General features: G+C 38.9%; 1 protein-coding gene and 1 pseudogene across 2 annotated transcripts in view; both read left to right on the forward strand.

Annotated features, from left to right (window-relative positions):
• The window catches only part of CLTC (clathrin heavy chain), an 87334-nt gene that overhangs the window by 56444 nt on the left and 4134 nt on the right, over window positions 1-26756 (forward strand). The window contains exons 14-31 of one of the 2 annotated variants that reach the window (XM_062216907.1): window positions 167-330; window positions 5840-5965; window positions 6597-6739; window positions 10895-11129; window positions 14053-14175; window positions 15491-15636; window positions 17105-17288; window positions 17482-17674; window positions 18092-18249; window positions 19389-19553; window positions 19670-19777; window positions 19861-20028; window positions 20163-20312; window positions 20394-20525; window positions 20626-20736; window positions 21712-21882; window positions 22251-22472; window positions 23684-23704. In XM_062216907.1, coding sequence (XP_062072891.1) covers window positions 167-330; window positions 5840-5965; window positions 6597-6739; window positions 10895-11129; window positions 14053-14175; window positions 15491-15636; window positions 17105-17288; window positions 17482-17674; window positions 18092-18249; window positions 19389-19553; window positions 19670-19777; window positions 19861-20028; window positions 20163-20312; window positions 20394-20525; window positions 20626-20736; window positions 21712-21882; window positions 22251-22472; window positions 23684-23704 — 2720 coding nt within the window. The remainder of the gene's footprint in view (window positions 1-166; window positions 331-5839; window positions 5966-6596; window positions 6740-10894; window positions 11130-14052; window positions 14176-15490; window positions 15637-17104; window positions 17289-17481; window positions 17675-18091; window positions 18250-19388; window positions 19554-19669; window positions 19778-19860; window positions 20029-20162; window positions 20313-20393; window positions 20526-20625; window positions 20737-21711; window positions 21883-22250; window positions 22473-23683; window positions 23705-26756) is intronic. The other variant, XM_062216908.1, reaches the window with a different exon arrangement.
• Window positions 7883-9152, forward strand: LOC133747175 (aminoacyl tRNA synthase complex-interacting multifunctional protein 1-like; annotated as a pseudogene).

Here is a 26756-nt window from a genome sequence, read left to right on the forward strand (position 1 = left end):
CCACTATGCCACAATGCCAGCTCCCTTATCGAACACTTTCAGCAACTGATTCATACCAGTATCTGGGACTGTTAAGTGAAACAGTTTTTTTTAATTGCTTGGATATTTTTCAGTTCTGTTTTCAACAATACACCTATATTTAATTTCAATTATTTATTTCTTTAAGGTCTCTTTTATTTTCTGGGATCCATTGTTAACTTTAGCCAGGACCCAGATGTACACTTTAAGTATATTCAGGCAGCTTGCAAGACTGGGCAAATCAAAGAAGTAGAAAGAATCTGCAGAGAAAGCAACTGCTATGATCCTGAGCGAGTCAAAAATTTTCTCAAGGTAAGTAAGTGTTTTTGAGTAATGCATTTTCTGGTTGGATTGAAGAGCAGCAGTTCTGTAGGAGTTCAGTTACAGTTTTAAAATATACTTTTTCTCCGTGAGATTTTTTTACCTTGCTCAAATTATGTGTGGGATTATTTCTTCTAAACTTAATACTCTGTGGTTTCCTTTGAAATAGGGAAGGAAATTGGTAAGTAATACTTACAAGTGACCATCTGGTTAAAAGAAGAAAAATATAGCACCAGTTCAAAGAAACTTTCCAAAGTTATTCATCTTTGTTGTCATTTTAGAATATCATTTAGGCTTTCTTTCAAATATTAAGTGACCCTCTATCATTTTGAGGATCTTTTCTTGTTGGCTAAAAGATATGGGTTTATCTCTGTCATCAAATCTACCTAACTGTAGAAGCTAAAGTATTAATCCTGTATAATTTATAAAGTAAAGGTGAAACCAGATAAGCTCAACTTTGTGAATCATGAATTGTTACCAAGAATTAAGCACTGCCTGTGTTGGGTTTAATGATTGTTAACTCTAAAATATACCTGTGGGAAGTTAATTTTGTTTAATGTTTAACTTTTAGCTTTATGTTCATACTTACCAGTTACTTTGTGAAGAAAATAAAGCTTTAAACTTGGCAACTGTCTGTAGAAGACCAGGGAAACTAGTATAATACTCCAGTCACCACCCTCCCCCTGCCATATATATGTAGATAACACACTCTTCCTCCCCCTCCCCTCTCTCTCTATATAAAATTATATATATATATATATATATATATATATATATATATATATATATATAAAATGTATATATATACATGATTCCAGAGACTGTGTGTAAAGTTCCAATTTGTTTTTGCTTTTTGCCTTCTGGAATAATTTGATTGAAAAAAAAAATTTTTTTTTTTTTTTTAAGATTTATTTATTTATTAGAACGAGTTACAGAGAAGGAGAGGCAGAGGCAAAGAGGAAGGTCGATCTTCTATCCACTGGTTCACTCCCCAAATGGCTGCAGTGGTCCAGGGCTGGGCCAGGACAAAGCCAGGAACCAGGAGCTTCTTCCAGGTCTTCCACATGGGTGCAGGAGCCCACGGAGTTGGGCCGTCCTCCACTGCTTTCCCAGGCATGTTAGCAGGAAGTTGGATTGGAAGCGGAACAGCCAGGACTTGAACTGGCACCCATATGGCATGCTGGCACTGCAGGTAGTGGCTTTACCTGCTATGCCACAGCACTGACCCCCAAAATGTTTTTTATTTATTTATTTATTTTTTTTGACAGGCAGAGTGGATAGTGAGAGAGAGAGACAGAGAGAAAGGTCTTCCTTTTTGCCATTGGTTCACCCTCCAATGGCCGCTGCGGCCGGCGCATCTCGCTGATACGAAACCAGGAGCCAGGTGCTTCTCCTGGTCTCCCATGCGGGTGCAGGGCCCAAGGACTTGGGCCATCCTCCACTGCCTTCCCAGGCCATAGCAGAGAGCTGGCCTGGAAGAGGGGCAACCGGGATAGAATCCAGCGCCCCGACCGGGACTAGAACCCGGTGTGCCGGCGCCGCAAGGCGGAGGATTAGCCTGTTAAGCCACAGCGCCAGCACCACAATGTTTTCTTTATGATCTTTTTTATTTGAGAGAAAGAGAGAGAACCCATCTACTTGTTCACTGTCCAAGTGCCCGTAATGTCTGGGACTGGGCCAGGCCAAGCCAGGAACTCAAATCCAGGTCTCCCATGTGGGTGGTAGGAACCCAATTACTTGAACCATCATTATGTCTTTCCAGGGTCTACATTTGTAGGAAGCTGGGGTCAGGAGCTTCACGAGGTATTAACCCTAGGTATACTAATATGGGATGGTGGTGTCTTAACCACTAGACTAAGTACCTGCCCATATTTTACATATATAAAATTTAGTTCAAAAAATTAGACTTTTCCCACTCCCAAACCATAGTTTGTAGATAACCTGTAGTTGTGTTTACAAATTGGGCTTTTGAAGAAGGTACTACTTTTAGGGGTTTTGGTGTAATGAATTTATCAAAAGTGTGAAATTTCCCTTCACTTTAGATTAAAAGATAAACTTTCCAAAAAATATACAGCTTTAAAACTGTCTTGGTTATCACAAATATTCTGGATAAATTGGCTGATATGTATTTAAACCCAAAGACTTTAAATGTGAGATGAAGAAACCCTCCAAATGAGAAAGATTTCTCTATGCTTGACTAGTATACCCATCACATTGGCTAACTTCCTCTTTTGAGTATCATTTTTGTTTCCTTTTTCAAAAACATTCTCAGCTGATTTCTTTTTGCTTTTGTTAAGCTCTGAAGCTTTATGATTTTAGTTAACAATTTCTTTAATCTTGGATCTTGGTATTTGAGGTAATTCAATTTTCCTTTATATGCTTAATTCTATTTTTTTAAGATTTATTTATTTATTTGAAAGAGTCACAGAGAGAGAGGGAGAGATAGATCTCTGTCAGTTAGTTCACTCCCCAAGTGGCCACAATGGCTGGACTTGGGCCATCTTCTGCTGCTTTCCCAGGTTCATTAGCAGGGAGCTAGATCAGAAATGGAGCAGCCAGGACTTGAACCAGCACCAATATGTGTTGCTGGCGCTGCAGGCGGTGGCTATACATGTTACGCCACAGCACCAGCTCCAATTATGATATTCTTAATATTGGAAAAAGCTCATTTGCATGCTAGAATGGTCTGTCTTGAGTTGTCTAGCGCCTATTATATATCTAGATGAGGAATCCCTCTCCACATTTATGGATTAGGTTCAAGTTTGATATATAGTAGTTGAGTACATGTTCTATTTCAAATGTTAGCCAGCATTTGTTTTTTCAGTATATGTCTGGTTATTATCTGAGGCAAGTCAACTAATGTGCCTTCGCCTCAGTTTCTTCTGTCATTAACTATTCATCATGCACCTTAGGTGTTATATTTCAGTGGTAACCATTACTAATATTTAAGCTGTGTTGATGGGACTTGATAATAAAGTGGGATCTGTCTGCATTTCAATGTTTTCTCTAGGGTATTTCTGTGTGTGTTGTTTTATTTTTGGTTTTGTTTCTGACTTACTGAAGGAATTTCCAGCCTGAATTAAAGATAAACCTACTATCTTCTGTTTTATTGGAGATGAGAGCTCAATATTAAGATACTTCTATAATTTTCAGCCTACTCATTACTCAGAATGAGTATATTAAATTTACTCACTTACCTGTATTGACCTGCAAAAGTAGCTATAATGCCTCTTACTATCACTGTTTAAATTAAAGATAGTTTTTAGGTATTAGTGGCTTGATAATTGAGTGGTGTTGTGTGTAAACTTTGTAATCATGAGAAGAACACTTCTCGAGCTAATCTCGAGTATCTGAATGCCAAGCATATACTAGCGTGAGGAATACAGAGATAAGTAGAATGTATTTCCTTTAAAGTACTCTGTGTGTGGGATGAAGCAGTGTCAGCATCATTTGACCCTTGCCCTAAGTTTATGGAATTACAGCTCTTTGTAGAAAGTGTAGAACTGTTTTTTAGACTTGAATTCTTCCTTGCCACCTTTGATCTTATTTTTGCCATTGTTTGATTCCTGCTTTTGCTTCAACTACACTGGCCTGCTTACTATTCCTGGAACTCCCACAACCCTGTCCTGCCCCAGGCTTTTGCTTGTGCCCTGGACTACTTTTCTCTCAGACCTTCCTTCATACCTTCTTCATGTTTCTAATCAGATGTCATAGGGAGGATGTCTCAAATTACCCTATCTAAAATAGAACCAGTTCTTACCCCATTCTCACCTTCCTCTTATCCTGCCTTGTTTTATTTTATATAACAACTACCAGAATGAGACACTGACTTCTCCCGCTAGAACATATGTCCCTTGAGGGAATGCACTCTGCTTACTTTGTTCCTGCTATATCTTTAATGCCAAGAATAGCATCTGATACATGGGTACTCAGTAAGTGTTGGTTAAGTGAACAAATTCATGTCGAAGAAAATCTCTGAATGTATTTACATATTTTCAGTTTGGGCCTTAGAATATTAAACCATTATAACTGGAGGATAATTAACCATTTAATAAATAATTTAAAGTGTTAATAATATTACTTCCATGTATGAAATCATGTGCAGTATTAGGCAGTCAAAAAAATATTGTGGGTTTTAACTGCTTTTTCAGATTTTCTATTGGAATATAGTTTGTTATCATCGTCCCAGAAATCATTAAGTACCCGTACATGAGAATGAGAATAACTAATCATAGATTACTTACAAGAATGTTTTTCCCTTAAGTTATGCAATAATATGTAATATGTTATATGTATATCAGAGAATAAGGAAGAAGACTGATGTGTTGATGCTCAATATTGGGAAAACTTGACCTAATCAAGTTTTTGGCATAGGAAGAAGATTCAGATTTTTTTTCTAGAAATGATTGTAGCAGCGCTTAGTACAGAGTTTCCATGGTATTAAACAAATAATTGCTTTAGACTTTCCTTAATGTGAAAAATCTGCAGCTGGACTTCCACTTCAGATTTACAGCCCTTTTAAATTGGAGCATAGCTCACAGATTTTGCTTGACTATCTCGTTTGAACACATCATTGACTAATCTTCATATTACTTTTAATCGGGTGACTGGTATGCTGCCCTAGTCTTAAGAATCATTGTATTCTAACCTTACAAATAATGTTCTTAGAGGCTGTCATTGGGGAAAGTCCTAACCTGCCTAGGTCTGTTGCCTTGGTAGACTGACTTAGAGGAATCATTTATTGAGGAATGTTGCGTTGTGTATAAATGAATTCCTGATGGAAACTGTTGTTTTTTGTGCTGTACCTTATGTCTGTGGAATGTAACAGGACATGTATCAGGTAAATGCCCAGTACAGGTCTTCCCTTCCTGTCTGTAACATCTTCTGTGTCAGTCTATAAGTAGGATTGTAGTAGTATTTGTAAAAGCAGTTGGCAATTTAAATATATCACTTCTTTAAATGCATTTTTGGCCTTTTTTTTTTTTTTTACAGTAATATGTGGTATATTTAATTCATAGCCATTACCATCATGCTGCTCCTTATAGGCTTTGTTTAATTGAGTGTTAGAAGCTGGCTGTATAGATTGGAACTGGGGAGGGGTAGAAAAGAAATCGTTAGTCTGAAACAAATGTGAGCTGCTTATGCCATAATTTTGACAGTGTGACTCTAGTTACTAATTCATCTCCAAATTCACTTGAAATGTTATACAAGTCCTAAAGTAATGGTTTTTAAAACCAGAGTGCCACTGGTGGCTCACAATCTTTATTTATTGGTTTTTTGGTTAAAAAAAATGTGGTGGGGGAGGTCCTGGTATTTTGCTGTGTGAATCTTAAGTATTGCTCAATAAAAATGTGCACACTCGGCTGTTGGGACATTTATCAGAAGAACCAAGTTTCTGTGAGCCTCTCCCTACAGCATAGAATAGATTCTCATATTTTGCATAAGTTTGATAACCTCATACAAGAAGAAAATCAAGGCTTTTTATTTGTTCTTTTTTCAGGAAGCAAAACTAACAGATCAATTACCCCTTATCATTGTGTGTGATCGATTTGATTTTGTCCATGATTTGGTGCTTTATTTATACAGAAATAATCTTCAAAAATATATAGAGATATATGTACAGAAGGTAAGTAATGCTTAGGTAATCTAAAGTTATAGTCTTAGGTTTTATTTCTTACATTATGGAATTCTGGAAACTTTGTGCCCATTAAGAATGGTTTGCTACAACAGCTTTGAAAAAATATTTTTCCCAGTAAAATCTTCTCTTTGATTAAAATTTTCTTGAAAGCCAACTATGTAAGTTATAAGAATAGACTACTGTCATTGAAAAACTTGGTATAGGCCCCTACTAACTTGACAGACCTGAAGATATCCAGGTAAATGCCCTAGATGCCGAAGCATAGCTTTCAAATTATCTTATATATTTAGATACTCTAACTCTAGAAATACTCTTAGTGAGGTAGTTTGGCTGTAATGGGAACCTTTTTATTAGATAATATTCCATGCTCATCTTTGTAGCTTCCTTGGACATATTTATCATTAGGAGCAATGCCTAGGTAACCGATTAACCAAGCCAACAGTGGAGATTATAGTATAAGTGCTTCCAGTTCTTACTTTATACTTTTTTAAGCTGGATTTGCTGCTAAATTCCTATGTCTTGTTAGAAATTTAGATTGTTTTACTGATTAAAAACTCCTCTTTCATTTGCTATTTAACATAATGGTGTTCTTTTCCCCCTATCGCCTTTTTGGCCATAGGTGAATCCAAGTCGACTTCCTGTGGTTATTGGAGGATTACTTGATGTTGACTGCTCTGAGGATGTCATTAAAAACTTGATTCTTGTTGTAAGAGGTCAATTCTCTACTGATGAGCTTGTTGCTGAGGTTGAAAAAAGAAACAGGTATACTAATGTTTTAACCTTTGTAACTAGTATAATAGTCTATTTTAGCATGATAATGGATAAAAATACAGCAGGTCAGTTACCTCAGAGCTTCTCAGTAGCACATGAGGAATAATTCCCTGGAGAAACTTAACTTCAAGGGTGATAGACTAGCTGATACAGCTGAATGTTTTCTGAAATACTGTAACTGTCACCTAGAAATCTGTTAACTTAGTTGATCACTTTTTGACATGTTTATAATGATAGCTATTTGGTTTGACTTTGTATATGCCTTTAATGTGAACTGTATAATAACCTTCCTTATTTAGGTAGGTACAAAACAGTTTATTTAATAACTAATTATTCACTTACAGTGTGGTGTGTGTTCAAGTGTAAGAGGGAAAGGAGGGGACCGGTGCTGTGGTATAGTGGGCTAAGCCACTGCCTGCAGTGCTGGTATCCCATGTGGGCGCTGGTTTGTGTCCTAGCTGCTCCTCTTCCAATGCAGCTCCAGCCATTGCGGCCATTTGAAGAGTGAACCAGCAGATGGAAGATCGATCTCTCTCTTCCACTCTCTCTCTTTAACTCTGCCTTTCAAAAAAATAAAATAAATCTTTACGTAAATAAATTTATCTTTAAAGAAAAAAGAGGGAAAGGAATTCTTTGTGCCACTCTGGGTTAAACTAATACTAAATTTATAGTACCTTAGTATGATAATACGAATTGTGAATTTTTAATAATACAGTAGAACATAGGATAAAGGCTTTTAAAACTTAAGAATGAAACTTTAAAAAAAAAAGCTCATTTATTTGAAGGCAGAGTTACAGAGAGGTAGAGGCAGAGAGAGAGGTCTTCCATCCACTGGTTCACTCCCCAGATGGCCACAACGCCCAGAGCTATGCCAATCCAAAGCCAGGCGTCAAGGGCTTCTTGCAGATCTCTCACATGGGTGGACTTGGGCCATCCTCTGCTGCTTTCCCAGGCCATAGCAGAGAGCTGGATCAGAAGTGGAGCAGCCAGGACCCAAACTGGCACCCAAATGGGATGCTGGCACTGTGGGTGGCAGCTTTACCCACTATGCCACAGCGCTGGCCCCAGGTGATAATAATTTAATATGTCTCCTCCTTGTTGAAGCTATTGTGGGCCCCTGTCCACTGCTTCATATTTTTCTGCCATTTCATGGCAAAAATGGCAACTAATGATGCAGTTCTGAAAAAACTGAAGGATGCAGAGGCAGAACCAGTCATTGAGTATCTTAAGCAGCAAATTTCACTTCTTAAAGAGAAAGCAATTTTGCAGGCCACTTTGTGAGAAGAGAAGAAACTTTGAGTTGAGAATGAAAAACTGAATAAAGAAATTGAATAACTGAAACTGAAGCTAATTCAGGCAAAAATTCAGAATGGAGTGAAGCAAATACCACTCCCTTTTGTCACTCCACTGCAAGCTAATTCAGTAGGGCCTGAAAATGTGACCGAATCGACACCAGTAACAACTGTATCTTCTGGTGCCAAAGAACAGGTAGAAGGAGGAGAAGTAAAGAAGATGAAAGAAAAATTTTAAAAGGAAGAGAAGGAGAAAAAACAAGCAATAACAGGAAGTGCTGACTCTAAGCCAATAGATGTTTCCTGTCTGGATCTTCGAATTGGTTGCATGATTAGTGCCAGAAAACACCCTGATGCAGATTCTTTGTATCTAGAAGAAATAGATGTTGGAGAATCAGCCCCAAAAACAGTTGTCAGTGGCCTGGTGAATCATGTTCCTCACAATCAGATGCAAAATCGAAAGATGGTTTTACTTTGTATCCTGAAACCTTCAAAGATGAAGGGAGTCATCTCTCAAGCAATGCTGATGTGTGCTAGTTCACCAGAGAAAGTTGAAATCTTGGCTCCTCCTAATGGGTCTATACCTGGAGACAGGATTACTTTTTTTTTTTTTTTTTTTTTTTTGACAGGCAGAGTTAGAGAGAGTGAGACAGAGAAAGGTCTTCTTTTTCCGTTGGTTCACCCCCCCAAATGGCTGCTACGGCCAGCACGCCGCGCCAGTCTGAAGCCAGGAGCCAGATGCTTCCTCCTGGTCTCCCATGCGGGTGCAGAGCCCAAGCACTTGGGTCATCTTCCACTGCCTTCCTGGGCCATAGCAGAGAGCTGGACTGGAAGAGGAGAACCTGGGGCAGAACCGGCGCCCCAACCAGGACTAGAACCTGGGGTGCCGGCGCCGCAGAAGTGAGCCGTGGCACTGGCCGACAGGATTACTTTTGATGGCTTCCCAGGAGATCCTGACAACGGAGCTAAATCCTAAGAAGATTTGGGAGCTGATCATGCCCGATCTTTATACTAATGATGAGTATGTGGCCACATACAAAGGAACTCCCTTTGAAATGAAAGGGAAAGGACTGTGCAAGGCCTAGGCCATGAGCAACAGTGGAAGCAAATAAAATACCTCCTTTACTGAAATATACTAGAGGAAACTTTTTTTTTTTGGATGATTTTATTTATTCGAGAGGTAGAGTTACAAAGGGAAAGACAGAAAAGTGATCCATCCACTGGTTCACTCCCCAAATGGCGGCAACAGCTGAAGCTGGGCTGATCCAAAGCCAGGAGCCAGGAGCTTCTCCCATGCAGGTGCAGGGCCTCAGGGTCTTGGGCCATCTTCTGCTGCTTTCCCGGGCCATACCGGAGAGCTGGATCAGAAGAGGAGTATCTGGAACTCAAACTAGCACCCATAAGGGATGCCAGTGCTGCAGATGGAGGATTAACTTACTGTACCACAGCGCCAGCCCCAGAAACTTTAATAATAAAAAGTAGTTTGTCACTAGACCACCCCCCATAAAAAAAACACAGATTGAGTTGTCTTAATACTTGAGAACAGTCTGATTGCATATTTCAAGCAGATGGACAGTAATTGGGTTTTTCTCAAATTATATCTTAATAAACTACGGTCATCTAACTCACTAGTCTAGATATATCTTAGCTAATCTTTATAAATGTCATGTCTTGGACATGTTATAGAGCTTGATTTTTGCCCTTTTTTTTGGACAGGCAGAGTTAGACACAGTCAGAGACAGAGAGAAAGGTCTTCCTTCCGTTGGTTCACCCTCCAAATGGCCTCTATGGCCAATCTGAAGCCAGGAGCCAGGTGCTTCCTCCTGGTCTCCTATGTGAGTGCAGGGGTCCAAGCACCTGAGCCATCCTCCACTGCCTTCCCGGGCTACTTACTCATCTCTTAATTTCCCAATCGGATTGTTGAGAATTAAAAATAATGTTATGTGAAAATATTTGACAGACTGTAAGCTATTTATATAAATAGCATTGTCAAGAGTATACTATGGGCCGGTGCCGTGGCTCACTTGGCTAATCCTCCACCTGTGGCGCCAGCAGCCTGGTTTCTAGTCCTGGTTGGGGTGCCAGGTACTAGTCCCGGTCGCTCTTCTTCCAGTCCAGCTCTCTTCTGTGGCACAGGAGGGTAGCAGAGGATGGCCCAAGTGCTTGGGCCCTGCACCCGCATGGGAGACTAGGAGGAAGCACCTGGCTCCTGGCTTTGGATTGGCGCAGCGCTGGCCGTAGTGGCCATTAGGGGAGTGAACCAACAGAAGGAAGACCTTTCTCTCTGTCTCTTCTCTCACTGTCTATAACTCTACCTGTCAAAAATAATTTATTAAAAAAAATTATTAAAAAGTATGCTATGTACTTTTATACTTTATGTCTGTGTGGGTACAAACAGTTGAATTCTCTTAGTATAGAGTTGGTATTCTGTATATAAAGTCAATTAAAAACTAATCTTAATGAAAAATAGAATGGAAGAGGGAGTAGGAGGTGGGATGGGAGTGGGGGGGGGGAATGAAGGTAAGAACCACTATATTCCTAAATGCTGTACATATGAAATTTGTATTCATTAAATAAAAACCTTCAAAAAAGAGTATTCTATGCAAGGGCCTGCAAAGGGTAAAGCTACTACCTGCAACACTGGCATCCCATTTGGGAATGGCTCTTGGCTCCTGGCTTTGGCCTGTCCCAACCCTGGTTGTTGCAGCCATTTGGAGAGAGAACCAGGGGATAGAAGAGCTCTTTTTCTCTTGTGTCTCTTTCTCTCTGTAGCTGTGACTTTCAGATAAGGAAATCCTTTTTAAAATAACAGAATATGCTATTCATAATAATATGTGGTTTTTGTTTTTGCTAGATTGAAACTGCTTCTGCCTTGGCTAGAAGCCAGAATTCATGAAGGCTGTGAAGAGCCTGCTACTCACAATGCGTTAGCCAAAATCTACATAGACAGTAATAACAACCCCGAGAGGTTTCTTCGTGAAAACCCCTATTATGACAGTCGTGTTGTGGGAAAGTATTGTGAGAAGAGAGACCCGCATCTGGCCTGTGTTGCTTATGAACGTGGCCAGTGTGATCTGGAGCTTATTAATGTGAGTACTACTAATTGAATATGTACAGAGAAGGCTGTGTTTTTTTTTAACCTGTTACGTCAGACTACTGAGTTTTGATGATGAGTACTTTTTAAAAACTTTACTTGAAAAAAGGTATAAACCTAACAGTGACCTGAATAAAATGAGTTTGTAGATACTGACCTATTAACATTTAAACCCCACTAGCTTTATCATTGGCACTCTCACATTTTCTCATATGCTTGCACACTTCATTCATATATGTGTACACATCAGTTTTTAACCATTTGAGAATTAAATCATGCATTTAGTGCCTTAACACCCATGTTGTGTGTATTTTAAGTATAAGGATGTTCTCTTTCATAACCACATTATAAATACCACTCTAGTCATCATGATAGGATACTTTGAAAAATTTCCATTTTTGTCAGTTGATCAATAATATCCTTTGTTGCAGTATTTTTCTCTAGGATCCAGTGTTGCTATGGTTGTCAGTATCTTTAGGCCTTTCATCTGGAAGAGTTCTGCATTTTGTCTTTTATGAGACTAATGTCTTTGTGAAAAAAAAATTTGTAGCTTTTTTTTTTTTTTTTTTTTTTTACTGAGGTGAAATATATATAACATAAAAGTAACCATTTAAAAGTGAATTATTCAGTGGCTACTAGTACTATCACATTGTTGTATAATCATGACCTTTATCTAGTTCCAAGTTTTCCTCACCCCAAAAGGCATTCTTTAAAGTTTAAAAGATGTTTTTTAAGGGGTGGCATTGTGGTGTGCAACACCAGCATCCCATGTGGGCACCAGTTTGAGTCCCAGCTGCTCCACTTCCAATTTAGCTCCCTGTTAATGGCCTGCAAAAAGCAACAGAGGATGGCCCAAATCCTTGGGCCTCTGCCACCCATGTAGGAGACCCAGATGAAGTGCCTGGCTTTGGCATGGCCCAGCCCAGCCATTTCATCCATCATAAAGTGAACCAGCGGATGGAAGATCCCATCTCTCTCTCTGTAACTCTGACTTTCAGATTAATAAATCTTAAACAAAGAAAAAGTTGTGTGAACAGTTTCTCCATGTACCCCGTATCCTAACAGCCATCAAACTGTACCGTATCTATGGATTTGCCTATTCTGTATATTTCATATAAATGTAAAGTGTCTTTCTCTTTTTTTTTTTTTTTTTTGACAGGCAGAGTGGATAGTAAGAGAGAGAGAGACAGAGAGAAAGGTCTTCCTTTTTGCCATTGGTTCACCCTCCAATGGCCGCTGCGGCCAGCACATCTCGCTGATCCGAAGCCAGGAGCCAGGTGCTTCTCCTGGTCTCCCATGCGGGTGCAGGGCCCAAGGATTTGGGCCATCCTCCACTGCCTTTCCAGGCCACAGCAGAGAGCTGGCCTGGAAGAGGGGCAACCGGGATAGAATCCGGTGTCCCGACTGGGACTAGAACCTGGTGTGCCGGCGCCGCAAGGCGGAGGATTAGCCTGTTAAGCCACGGCGCCGGCCAATGTGTTGGTTTTTAAAACAAAGTTTCTTGTATTCATAGTTGTGGATTCCTGTTTTTATTCAGTGGATTAAAAATCATTATTACTTACTTTCATGGTCGAATTATCACTGTTTTGACTGATGGAAACCTCATCAGTGTATTTCCTGTATCTTTGTGTCATGATTTCATCATTCTTTGCATACATCTATATTTTGCTCATAAGCAGCCTTGAAATTGATCATTTCTCTAGGGAACTTTGATCCCTTTTAGTGGGATGTGGTTTTAGAAACCAGCATTTGGGGCTGCTTGTGTAGCAGGTTAAGCCACTGTTTGTGACACTGGCATCCCATATCAAAGTCCCATCTTGAGTCCCAGCTGCTTAATTTCTGATTCCTATAAATGTACCTGTGAAAAGAGCCAAAAGTGGGCTAAATATTTGGGCCCCTGACACTTCTGTGGGATTCCAGATGAAGTTATGGGCTCCTGGCTTCAAGTAGGACTAATCCCTGTTCACTGTAGCCATTTGGGGAGTGAACCCGCTGATGAAAGATCTTTCTCTCTCCCTCTCTGTCTCTGTTTCTTTCCCTCTGCCTTTCAAATAAAATATTTTTTTAAATAAAGTAAATCAAGATCTAAGCTCTAGATATATTTGCTTTTAGGATCTTTCAGTGATCAGAGCCAGGAATGTCAGTACACTACAGTTTTTATCATACATTCCTATATGTTTGGAAAAATAAACTCAATAATACCTTGTAAAACCCTGAGAAGAAAGCTAAAATGATGAACTCGCCCTACCAGATTTTTAAAGCATTTTACTAAGCCTCTATAATCAAAACAGTTACAATACTGGTGCATGAATAGGTAGACTGGTGTAGAAGAATCAGAGCTCCAAAATAGGTCCACACCAGGGAACTTTTAAAACACCTCCAGAAATTAATAATTGTACTTTTTTTTGTTGGTTGAATTTTTTTTTTAAGATTTTATTTATTTGAAAGAGTCACAGAGAGAGGGAGAGACAGAGAAAGGTCTTCCATCTGTTTGTTCACTCCCCAAATGGCCACAGTTGCCAGAGCTGGGTCAATCTGAAGCCAAGAGCCGAGTGCCTCCTCAGGGTTTCACATACGGTTGCAGGGGCCCAGGCACTTGGGCCATCTTGTACTGCTTTCGTAGGCCATAAGCAGAGAGCTAGCTGGATCTGAGGTGGAGCAGCCGGGACACAAACAAATGCCCATGTGGGGTGCTGATGCTGCAGGCAGAGGCCTAGCCTTACTGTGCCATAGTGGTGGCCCTGTTGGTTGAACTTTAATGGGATAAATTAGAATGAGACCTTCTCAAGATTGTGTAGGAAAGTAATGGATTTCTTTTCTAAGCAACAAACGGTGTTTAAATGATAAGAAAAAACAGTTAAAATTAAAGTCACTTAAAATCTTTATTTTGACAATGAAATTTACCTTATCTTATTTAGGTTTGCAATGAGAATTCTCTCTTCAAAAGCCTTTCCCGCTACCTGGTTCGTCGAAAGGATCCAGAATTGTGGGGTAGTGTGCTACTGGAAAGCAATCCTTACAGGAGGCCTCTAATTGACCAGGTAAGTTGGCAGATGTGTTTGATTCTTCTTTTTCACTATGATATATATTTTCTTTCATTATACAACTGAATGTACTCAAATGGATCATATTTAACTCTGAGAGAAAGCAATACTAAATAGAAGGAAAATAAAATTGTATATAAATCTACATAAATTTATATAAATACATGTATTAAGTAAATTAAGAAAAGTAAACATATTACAGAGACATGATATTATATAAAACTCCTAGTTTCTCATAGTTAGAAGGAAAACAAGTTAAATGTTAAAGGATTACTGTTATGATTACCTGAGTAGTGAATAAATTTATTGGAAAAATTAAAGACAATATGTCCATGAAAGACAAGGATTGATAAATGAAAGTACAAAAAAGCAAGTGGGTAATGTTTAATGTCATTAATTAATTAATATAGAACTGCAAATGAGGTAGTTTTTGTACCTTTGTAAGTTTTACAAAAAATTTTTTTTGACAGAGTTAAACAGTGAGAGAGACAGAGAAAGGTTTTTCTTCTGTTGGTTCACCCCCCAAATGGCTGCTACGGCCGGCGCGCTGCGCTGATCTGAAGCTAGGAACCAGGTGCTTCCTCCTGGTCTCCCATGCGGGTGCAGGGCCCAAGCACTTGGGCCATCCTCTGCTGCCTTCCTGGGCCACAGCAGAGAGCTAGACTGGAAGAGGAGCAACAGGGACTAGAACCCAGCACCCATATGGGATGCCAGCGCCACAAGCAGAGGATTAGCCAAGTGAGCCATGGCGCCGGCCCCAAAATATTTTTAAAGTCCTAAAACTTGAGAGTTGTTATAATTGTTAAATTCTCTTGATAAAGATATAAGTAAAATGTTTGGGAAAAGCACAGATTAAAAGCTATTAATTATTCATTCCTTTCCTAGGAACAATTTCCAAGGAACATTCCAAAGTAGATAAAAAGCTTCCTGGAAGTGATATTTATTATAGCATCTGAGAACTATGCAAATAGCCAGAAATAGAGCCATTGCTGACTTTATAATACCATACCTATGAAGTTGAATTATATGCAGCCATTCAAGTGATGATGACGATGATGATGATGAATGTTAGTATAGATAATGTATGAATCAGGGAAAAGATAAAAAATTATACAGTTAGAGTGATTTTTTTTTCAGCAGAGTAGAATTACATATAATGTGCGTTCATGTACAGTGGTGAGTTTAAATGTGTTTTTCCAATTTCATTCTTTACTACATGTTTCAAGCTTTCCAGTAAGAGGCCAAGTTATTAGGTAATGTTTTTTAAGACTGTCTTGAGTTTTAGTACTTATTCCTTATATATGCTCGGTAGGTTGTGCAGACAGCTTTGTCGGAAACTCAGGACCCTGAAGAAGTGTCAGTAACTGTTAAGGCTTTCATGACTGCAGACCTTCCTAATGAACTCATTGAACTGCTGGAGAAAATTGTCCTTGATAACTCTGTATTCAGTGAACACAGGTATGCAATCAGAAGATCCATTGCTGTTATGTTTACCCTTTAATTATGATCTGTCAGTTTGGGAAAGGAACAGAGAGACCAAGATTAGAGAAAGTTGTTTAAATTTACTCTCTTGTAATATTCCCTTCTGATCCCACTATAGTCATAATGGTTATTCTTTACTACAAGTAAGTTTTTTAAATACTGCTTTTAAATTTCTTCCTCCCTCTCCTCTACCCTTTTCTTCCCTCTTTATCTTGCATCCTTCCTTTCCTTAGTTCACTCTCGTTTTTCTTGTGTAAAACCCTATGTTGTAGCATCAGCTAGAGCCTGGATCCTCTGCACAGTCACTGTGGTGTGAGTCTTTACAAGATGGTCCACGAATTCCTGATGGGGAGATTTGATGAATACAATCTGTTTCTAGAGGCGGGGGGGGGGGGGGGGTCAACAAGTTGTAGGTCTTGGAGATGTCATCAAAGGTGGTCTTGGCAAAGTTGCCCATGATAGCATTGCAGCCTCTGGCTGAGGTGTAGGAGTCATCAATGGCAGCCATCAGCAGCAGCATCTTGGGGATGGGAGCCCAGATGATGTCAGTGTCTCTGGGGCAGCGATAACACATAACAGCACAGAGCCTTATCATTCAATCACCTGGCAAGGCATGGTATGGGTCTTGCCCACCTGTTTCCCTATTAGCTTCTCTGCACTGGCATAGTGGAGACCTTGGCCAGGATGCTGGTTCTTTGAATGACAGTGGCCACCTCTTTGGGACACTTGACACCCCAGCTGACCTGGCCATTGTACACAGTGCAACAAATACCTTGAACCTGGTCCACTGGTCAGTGTGTATCTGCTTTTGCCCTGGCATAATCTATCTTTCTTTTTTTTTTTTTTTTTTTTTTTAAAGATTTCATTTGTTTACTTGAAAGAGTTACAGAAAGGCAGAGACAGAGAGAGGTCTTCCATCTGCTGGTTCACTTCCCAGATGGCTGCAATGGCTGGAGCTGCGTCAATCTGAAGCCAGGAGCCTGGAGGTTCTTCTGGGTCTCCCAAGGACTTGGGCCATCTTCTACTCCTTTCCCAGGCCATAGCAGAGAGCTGGATCAGAAGTGGAGCAGCTGGGACGCCAACTGGCGCCCATATGAGATGCTGGCACTGCAGGCGGGGGCTCTACCCACTACGCCACAGTGTTGGCCCTGCCCTAGCATAATCTTTAAAACTTCATCCTTGAGAGATAGCCTGGGGAAAACTTGGTGATCTCAAACTCTGTGGGCAAGAGGAATACATGGATGGCCTCCAGGGACTTGATCTTCATGTCTTTTACCAGGCAGCCCAGCTTGGTAACAGGGAGTCACTCATTGTCCTCGGCCTTGCCTCTATGAGCTTTGCAGCTCCCATTCCAGAGCCTCTGGACCCTCCTACTGCACCCTTGTCTTCTGCCATTTGATATTCTCTTGGAGAAGAAGCTGAATGTCTTTTTTCTTTCTTTAAGGAATTTGCAAAATCTCCTCATTCTCACTGCAATTAAGGCTGATCGTACACGTGTTATGGAGTATATTAACCGCCTGGATAATTATGATGCTCCCGATATTGCCAATATTGCCATCAGCAATGAGCTCTTTGAAGAAGCATTTGCTATTTTCCGGAAATTTGATGTCAATACTTCAGCAGTGCAGGTATATCTTCAGGTTCTATGTAAATTGAATTCATATAATGCCTTATTTTTATTCAGAGTATGCATTGACCTATGAGGTTGGGCATAACTAATTACTGTGGAGTAGAAAGGCAATACAGTGCTAACAGCCTAAATGTAATACTTTGGTTAAGACCCGTTTTACTGTAAATATAATTTAAAAATGGATTGCCTAGGTCTTGATTGAACATATTGGAAACTTGGACCGGGCATATGAGTTTGCTGAACGCTGCAATGAACCTGCGGTCTGGAGTCAACTTGCAAAAGCCCAGTTGCAGAAAGGAATGGTGAAAGAAGCCATTGATTCTTACATTAAAGCTGATGATCCTTCATCATACATGGAAGTTGTTCAGGCTGCCAATACTAGTGGTATGACTTGTTACCTTGATGTGCTTGAGACCTCAGAAAATGATTATGCTAAGCATTTACTTTCAACTAGGAATTGAATTCTGAAAAACTTACATCCTTCCATCTTAGTCCAGCTAAAGACAGGCTGCATTTCATGAACTTAAAGATATGTGACGAAGATTAATTTTCTGTTTTGTAGTCTACAAGTTCTCATCTTACATCTGTAAATGAAAAAGGAATTCAGTTGTTTATTTGGTCAGTGATAATACATATATTTAATAGTGTATTTGAAATTTTAGATGCATTGCATGGTTCACATTTGTTATTCTCTGTAATGTTTCCTTGAAAAGGCAATTTAGAGCAATTCTCATTTACTTGGGAGATAAAATATGCTAGGATGCTAGTGTTCGGATTTATTTTTTCTTTTTCTGTACTTAGGAAACTGGGAAGAGCTGGTGAAGTACTTGCAGATGGCCCGTAAGAAGGCCCGAGAGTCTTATGTGGAGACGGAATTGATATTTGCACTGGCCAAAACTAACCGTCTTGCGGAGTTAGAAGAGTTCATCAATGGGCCAAACAATGCTCACATCCAGCAAGTGGGTTTCCTGTTCATACATTCTTTTCAGTCTTTATTTACTTGTTATTTATTAGAGAATTCTAAACTGTTTATTCTCCATAAGCCCACAGTAGTCAGGACCCTAATTGTTTGAGCCATCACTACTGTTTCCTAGGTTTACCTTAGTGGGAAGCTGGACTCGGGAGCCAGAGCTGGATATTGTTCCCAAATTCTCTGATAACGAGCATTGTAATAGCATCTTAAAGCTGTAAAAAATACTGTCTCTGCCTCCCTCTAGGTAGCTCTTAACTCTAAATAAATAAATCTTCCCCACAAAGGGAGGGTGGTGTGCGTTGTGGTATAGCAGGTAAAGCTACTACCTATATACCATATGGGCACCGGTTTGAATTCTAGTGCACTACTTCCTATCCAGCTACCTGCTAATGAGAAAGCAGTAGAAAATGTCCCAATTGCTTGGGTCCCTGCTACCCATGTGGGAGACCTCGATGAAGCTCTTGGCTCCTGGCTCTGACCTGACCTACCACTGGCCATTGCGGCCATCTGGGGAGTAAACCAGTGGATGGAAGATTATCTCTCCCTCTCACCTTCTCTTCCCCCTCTCTCTGTAACTCTGAGTTCCAAAATCTTTTTTTTTTTTTTTTTTTGACAGGCAGAGTGGACAGTGAGAGAGAGAGAGACAGAGAGAAAAGTCTTCCTTTTGCCGTTGGTTCACCCTCCAATGGCTGCTGCGGCCGGCGCACTGTGCTGATCCGAAGGCAGGAGCCAGGTGCTTCTCCTGGTCTCCCATGCGGGTGCAGGGCCCAAGCACTTGGGCCATCCTCCACTGCACTCCTGGACCATAGCAGAGAGCTGGCCTGGAAGAGGGGCAACCGGGACAGAATCCGGCGCCCTGACCGGGACTAGAACCTGGTATGCCGGCGCCGCTAGGCAGAGGATTAGCCTGTTGAGCCATGGCGCCGGCCTAAAATAAATAAATCTTAAAAAAGTAGTTGAGCAACTTTATTAGCTTAGTAGAATCAAAATATTTCAACTGAAGAACCCCAAGGAAAACTCTTGCAGGAAAACAGATTATTTCTTAATTAAGATGTAAATTTGAAAAGAGAATTAAGCTAAGGCTACTATCTTACTGAATGCGGATTATGGTTTTTTTTTTTTCAGGTTGGTGATCGTTGTTATGATGAAAAAATGTATGATGCTGCTAAGTTGTTATACAACAATGTTTCTAATTTTGGACGCTTAGCATCCACTCTGGTTCACCTGGGTGAATATCAGGCAGCTGTTGATGGAGCTAGGAAAGCTAACAGTACTCGAACATGGAAAGAGGTAATCTAAAGTTTGAAGGAAAAATTAAGATTCTGTTTGGAAATAATCTTCATACTAATGAGTTGAATTAATTATAATTTACATTTGAATTCACATAATGGAAATGTTTATTTTAGGTCTGCTTTGCCTGTGTAGATGGAAAAGAGTTCCGTCTTGCTCAAATGTGTGGACTCCATATTGTTGTACATGCAGATGAATTAGAGGAACTGATCAACTACTATCAGGTAATGAATAGGATTCTTCTCTATTAACTGAGACCCTTTGCCACAGATATTCTCATCTTTAATTGCACATTTTTCTTCCTTAGGATCGAGGCTATTTTGAAGAACTGATAACCATGTTGGAAGCAGCACTGGGACTTGAGCGAGCTCACATGGGAATGTTTACTGAATTAGCTATTCTGTATTCTAAATTTAAGCCACAAAAAATGAGGGAACACCTAGAGCTTTTCTGGTCCAGAGTGAACATTCCTAAGGTAACCAATGTTTACCATTGTGAAGCTACTACGTAGCTAAAACTAACGCTTTAAAAATATGCGATTATGTATTTTTTTGGCTGTTAGCTAAATTAGAAACCCACATATAAAGCAATTAAATCGTTCTCATGTAGGTGCTAAGAGCTGCAGAACAAGCCCACCTTTGGGCAGAACTGGTATTTTTGTATGACAAGTATGAAGAATATGATAATGCCATAATTACCATGATGACTCATCCAACTGATGCATGGAAAGAAGGACAGTTCAAAGATATCATTACCAAGGTATGGTGCTGTCTTCAGAAGGTAGTCTTCAGAAGGAGACAGCTCGTTGAAAAATAACTCTGACAATGTTTGGATTTTTAGGTTGCCAATGTGGAGCTCTACTACAGAGCAATACAGTTCTACTTAGAATTCAAACCTCTCTTGTTAAATGATTTGTTGATGGTGCTGTCTCCACGGCTGGATCACACTCGTGCAGTCAATTATTTCAGCAAGGTAATAATTTTAAACCAAGCGTCATTATCAAGGAAGTTTAACTTTTGTCCCTGGAATTTCAACAATTTGCTGTGTTTCTAACAAACATTTTATTTTAAAGGTTAAACAGCTACCACTGGTGAAACCATATTTGCGTTCTGTTCAGAACCACAACAACAAATCTGTGAATGAGTCATTGAATAACCTCTTCATTACTGAAGAGGATTATCAGGTAAAACCTTTTGATTCTTGCACCTATTCTCAAAAATCAGGTTACAATTGGGATACAAAGTTTGTTAATGTTCTACAGGAAAAATAAAACCCTTTCTCCTTAGGATTGTAAACATGTGTCTTAAGATCTAAATTTAGTAAGATTCTCAGAATTGATAATTTATGCTTATTTGAAAAGCAGAATGACAGATCTTCCATCCACTGATTCACTCCCCAAATTATCACAAGAGCTAGGTCTGGGCCAGGCTGAAGCCAGGAGCCAGGGACTGCATCCTGGTCTCCCACATGAGTGTCAGGGGCCCAAGTACTTAGGCCATCTTCTCTGCTTTTCCACATACATTAATAGGAAGCTGGTTTGAAAGAGGAGCAGTCAGGGCTCAGCCTGGCTCTGTGATATGGAATGCTGGTGTCTCAAGTAGCAGCTTAAATAGCTGCACCATAATGCTTGCCCCCAAAATTGATAAAATTTTTAATTTTATTCTGAGAGACAGATACAGACACTGACACAGCTAACTCCACTTGCTGATTGACTCCCCAAATTCCCATGATAACTGAGGAGGGCTGGGCCTGAAGCCAGGAGCCAAAAACTTGCTCCAGGTCTCCCACAGGGGAGTCTAGTACCTAAAATGTGAACCATCACAGCTGTCTCCCAGGGTTTCCCTAACAGGAAGTTGTAATTGGTGGCTATACCAGGATAGTAACCCAGACACTCAAAATTTCATATCCATTCAAGTTAGTCCTTAAATACTAAAAACTGTAGAAAACTGTACCTTTGGAAAATCTTGCAGTATACTTGAGGACTTTATTGTTATAAAATTAGATTGCAGAAACTTGATACCTCTTCACATATTCTAACTTTGTAATTTGATGCTAGACTCTAGGCTGTCATGTAACATGATACAGTAACTAGTAAATATGGAACATAAGTGTTAAACTAAAATAATACACTGATTTGGATGGCTTTATTTTTCTTAAGGCTCTGCGAACATCAATAGATGCTTATGACAACTTTGACAATATCTCACTTGCTCAGCGTTTGGAAAAACACGAACTCATTGAGTTCAGAAGAATTGCTGCTTATCTCTTCAAAGGCAACAATCGCTGGAAACAGAGCGTAGAGCTGTGCAAGAAAGACAGCCTTTACAAGGTTGATAAAGTTGGTGGGGTGGGGATGTTAAACAACGCCTAAAATGGTGTATTGCAAATAATTCTGATCTATAAAAATTAGCTTTATGGAAATAAGAGTTGAAACTCACACTTGAGATGGTAATTAAGTCAGTAGGTTTCTTGACTCTGGGAGGCTGTCTTAAGTTTAGTACAAAGCTCTCTGTAAAACAAAAATTTAGCCTTTCTCCATCTTCAAAATTCTAATTTAATTATATAACTGGGGTTTTTTTTTCCCCCCACCTTGCAAATCCAGATTTAAGTTTTTGGAGAGTTTTCCATTGTATATTTGGTTTACCAAATGAGCATGCTTGAATTTAATGTTTGACCTTCATTATTGACTTTGAATAGGATGCAATGCAGTATGCCTCTGAATCTAAGGATACTGAGCTGGCTGAAGAACTTCTACAGTGGTTTTTGCAGGAAGAAAAAAGAGAATGCTTTGGAGCTTGTCTCTTCACTTGTTACGATCTTTTAAGGCCAGATGTTGTCCTGGAAACCGCATGGAGGCACAATATCATGGATTTTGCCATGCCCTATTTCATCCAGGTCATGAAGGAATACTTGACAAAGGTAATGATACCTCTGAGCATATTCAGATCTAACTGTCTTGAGGATATGTAAAAATCTACTTGCAGGTCTATTTTTTCAATTTTTTTTCCTCTAGTAGAAGTAAGTAATTTAGGTGATGATAAAATATTCCTGTCTTTTAGAAATTTTTATTAGCTAACAAATGACATTTGTTGGAAAGAGTGCAATCATAACTTGTCAGAATATTTACCCTTAGTGTATTTCTGGCAATGAATAGTCGTATTCTGTATTTTGTTGTCTATTAACGTGATAAAAATTATCAAAATAGGAAAAATTAAAATCATTGTAGCTTAGGTGGCCATAACTAATATTTTAAATTTCCCTTTATTTGGTTGGTTCCTGACTTTAATGTCTGTGCCTGTTCCCCCTGGGAAAGCTGTATATGGATTCTTAAGATCTGTTTGATTTTCACAAGTTTTGATATAACCCCTGACTTTAAAATATCATAGAAGGTTAATTAACCACGTTTCTTAAAACAACTAGAACAAGCTGGGGGCATAATCTACCTTATAAAATTGACTTGTTAATCTTAGTGTCCCTTTTAAATGTTATTTTTTTATTTACCTTATCCTTAACAGTTTTTAGCTTTCTGGTTTTAGAACATTTTAAAATGGTTACAAAGGATCCATTTTGTTAAAAGAAAAAAAAAAGGCTTAAAATCAGAGTCTCACATCTGATACCTTCAGCATGACTAAGTAAAGGGGGGATAGAAAGCACTATTCACAACCCCCAGGACACTGCAGTTTTTCTTAAGATATCACCTAATTAAATACTGTTGTATTTGGTTACAGTTCTTAAAGAATTAACATTTTCTTTGTAAAGTTCAGTGTAAGAGGTAAAAACAGTTTGCCCTATCTTAGCTGTAGATGAGAATAGCTTCTTTTCTTATGCATTATACCAACTTTGGAGACCTGGCTCTAAGCTGCTGTTAACCTAAGTGCCGTAAATTTTACTAGTGATTAAGCTGCTTTCTTTCACACTGACTGTAGCATAAATTCTTCTGCAATAAGCTCTGAAGTTAAAAAAAAAAAATTATCCATTTTGCTTCCAGTATGCCCTTTATTTTCACTTCTCTTATACTTTTTTAGTGGTTAGATGTTTCTCCCTAAACCTTTGTTGCTGATTCTACCTTTTTATGCTCAATATGGAATTTGATTTTTTTTCTAAGCTGCACCTTCTGAATTCCTTTGCAGGTTGATGCAATAAAGGAAAAGGTGAAAGTTGATTCTTTTCCATCTTTAAGTCTGGAGGACTAAGTCTAAGGAATTTGCATGATTTTTTTTCCTTCCTTTTCTACACTGCTGCTGCTGCTTTTTCCCCCCCAATAAATTTTCACTAAAGCCTCTGCAAGTCCCTTGAAACATAACGATAATAGAGCTGTAGGACATTAGTAGATGTTTGCTACTAATCGGCTAATAGGCTTTAGGAAGGGCAGGAGGCTAATCAGTTGTTGGTTCACAGTCTGTCTTAAATACGTTATTAAAAACTGAGCTTGGTGAGTTTCCATATTAATTCTAAACTATCAGGAAATTTCTTTTCCTTGTCAGGGTATCTGACTGTAGTAGGAGTTTCTTAATAACTTGAAATAAATTAAAACAGCCTCTGGTTTTATTTTGTGAGCTTCCTGACAGTTGTTGAATTTATATATGTGTATACATGCCCTAAAAGGCTTTTTGGGGTTTTTTTTTTTTATATTGAAGGACTGTGATCCAGTTTCTGATCTCTTGATTCTTACTAATTTTTTGCTGAAAGTAGATAGAAGAGATACTAGCTGCTTCCGAAGAGACTTTCCTCATGTTTCTCCAGGTGTCCAGTTCTTATGGTGCTAGTCCATTTTTAAGAAGACTCAAAACCTTTTTATATGAGACCAAGTTTGCTATAATTGTTGCTAAGCAACATGGATTATTTCTGTTTATAACAAAGCAATATTAACTTCTTCCTGAAATAAGGTACATAACTTAAGATACCTAAAATTTGTGCTCTCTTCAATCACTTGGCTTGTCCAAGGTCAAATTGAGGCACCTTTCGGGTGCTGCTGCCTTCATTGGCTTGTCTCCATCTTATATAAATAAAACAATAAACTTCCAAATTCTGTTAGAAAAGGATGGGAAGGTAAAGGAGAGCTGAAACAAATTGAAAAGTATTTAAGTGGGGACAAAGCCTTGGGATTATATTGAACCAAACTGGAGTCACCACTGGAACTTAGGGCAAACCTGAGTAAAATGCATTGTGTGTGAGACCCTTCAGCAGCTAGTAAGCAAGGCAGTTAGAAAGCGTGTGTGTGAAAAAATAGGTAATTGAACTGCAGTGTTATGCATTGTTCTCAATCAAGCATGTACAAGTCATTGCGATTACATCATACTACTTTGAAACTATAGCATTGCTGTGGGCTGTGTGTGTTTCTTGAGAGCCTGTATAGCAACAGTCATCCTCAGATCTCACTTCTTGCTTCAGTACTTTTGCCTTTTTTTCATGCACACATACACCAAAATAACTGACTGCATGTTAACTTTTCCTCTGCAGCATATTGCAGTCCCTGTGGAAAAGCCTTTTAGTGAATTTTCAGTAGCACAGATGGAACTGAATTCGGTGACTTGCTTACCTGTAATTTTTCATTTTTAATGCAAGGATCAGAAACTTTTGTTACAGCTCTTAACAAAAGCTTGTGTTCATAAAAGCCTTCTCTGCTTTCCTTTTTTGAGCACTCTAAATTGGGTTAGTGGAAACAAATTGGATGTTACTGTGCCAGAGGCTGTCCTATTACATAGAAAAATCAAAAACTTTTTGCTTAACTTGATGCTATTCCTTCAGAATTTTTGTTGTTTTTTCCCCCCTTATGACCAACCTGCCTGTATCTATGCCTGGGCATTGTGGTATTGCTAGCTTTTCTAAGTCTTCCATGTATTTCTGTAATAGGATTTCCGTATTCAACATCTGAGTCAGACATTAATTTTTTAAACAGGTGTTAGTTCACTTTAGATTCTTTTCCTTGAAAGTCCTGAAATGTATTATGGTGGTTTTTGTTGTTATTAATGTACAGGCATCCATCTAATTTTTCTGCCTAACTCCTGTAGTTCACTCTTGGATACCGGTTTAGTAAAACCCCCATCTGACCCTTGATGGCACAGAAGTGTGCTTTAAATTCAATAGCTGTAATAATTTTTATTTTAAGTTTGGATGCCGAACAGTGGGTATTTCACATTGTGCTTATACTTAATGATAGTCTTTAATTTGATACTGGGGTGATTTGTAGTATAATCATTCAGTCTGTAAAATAGGATAACAGTGTACAAAAACAAAGTAACCCATCTTCTGTGGTAGACAAACCACTTTTCATCTGAAGAAGTCCAGAGTCTACTTAGGCTTTTCTCAGGCTTTCAGTTCCCTGACACATTGAGATAAGTTTTAAGTATATTTATTGGCATGAAACAATTAAAATACAAAGTCATGTCCTAACTTTAATGGCCTTGGTTAAGACTCAGACCCTATTCTAATAGTTTCAAATGGAAACAAGCTGCTGCTTTAACCTTTTTAGGACCTGGTTTTGATAATTTGTTTACTTAATCTGCATTTTTGTTTTTGTGAGTGATTTTCACTATTTCACTACTTTTTCAAGAATAAACATGCAATGGCCATTCACAAATGCACTTGGCTCCCCAGTCTCACCTAGCAACTTTGAAAACCACTAGTAATAGGTAACACTGGGGTTTGAAATTTAGATTTACTTAGAGTGTAATATATACCAATTAACTGTAATACTTCGGTTACAGTACCAACTTGTAAATACAGTGTGAAAGGCAATGGAAGACGCAGGATACAGACTTCCTGACCCTAGGGTCCTACTGTCTCTTCCAATTCATCACTGAATTGTAGAATCAAATTATATTAGCCCAAGATGGATTATTTCATTCAACCTTCTCATAATACATGAAAGAGAAGGAAATTAGAGCGCCAGTGCAATAGTTTGCCAAGGTCACACAACTAGGGAGTGGATGTGTTAAGGTATTTTTGTTCCTTTCTTTCATTAATACATTTGGACTCCTCTACAGAATTATTTCTGGCTGTTGCTATCTACTTTGACATAGAGTAAGTAGCATATAATAGCCATTTACTACTTTGGCTTAATTATAAGAAAATGTTTTCTTCTCAGAGAAGTTGGGACAAAATCAGGCTTTCCTAATTACTTAATAAAAAATAATGCCTATGGCAGTAAAATATACATACAGCCTGTCTTCATACCAAAAAGATTGAATGTGGAGCCACTTG

The sequence above is a fragment of the Lepus europaeus genome, chromosome 18, assembly GCF_033115175.1.
Source record: "Lepus europaeus isolate LE1 chromosome 18, mLepTim1.pri, whole genome shotgun sequence".
Lineage (NCBI taxonomy): Eukaryota > Metazoa > Chordata > Mammalia > Lagomorpha > Leporidae > Lepus > Lepus europaeus.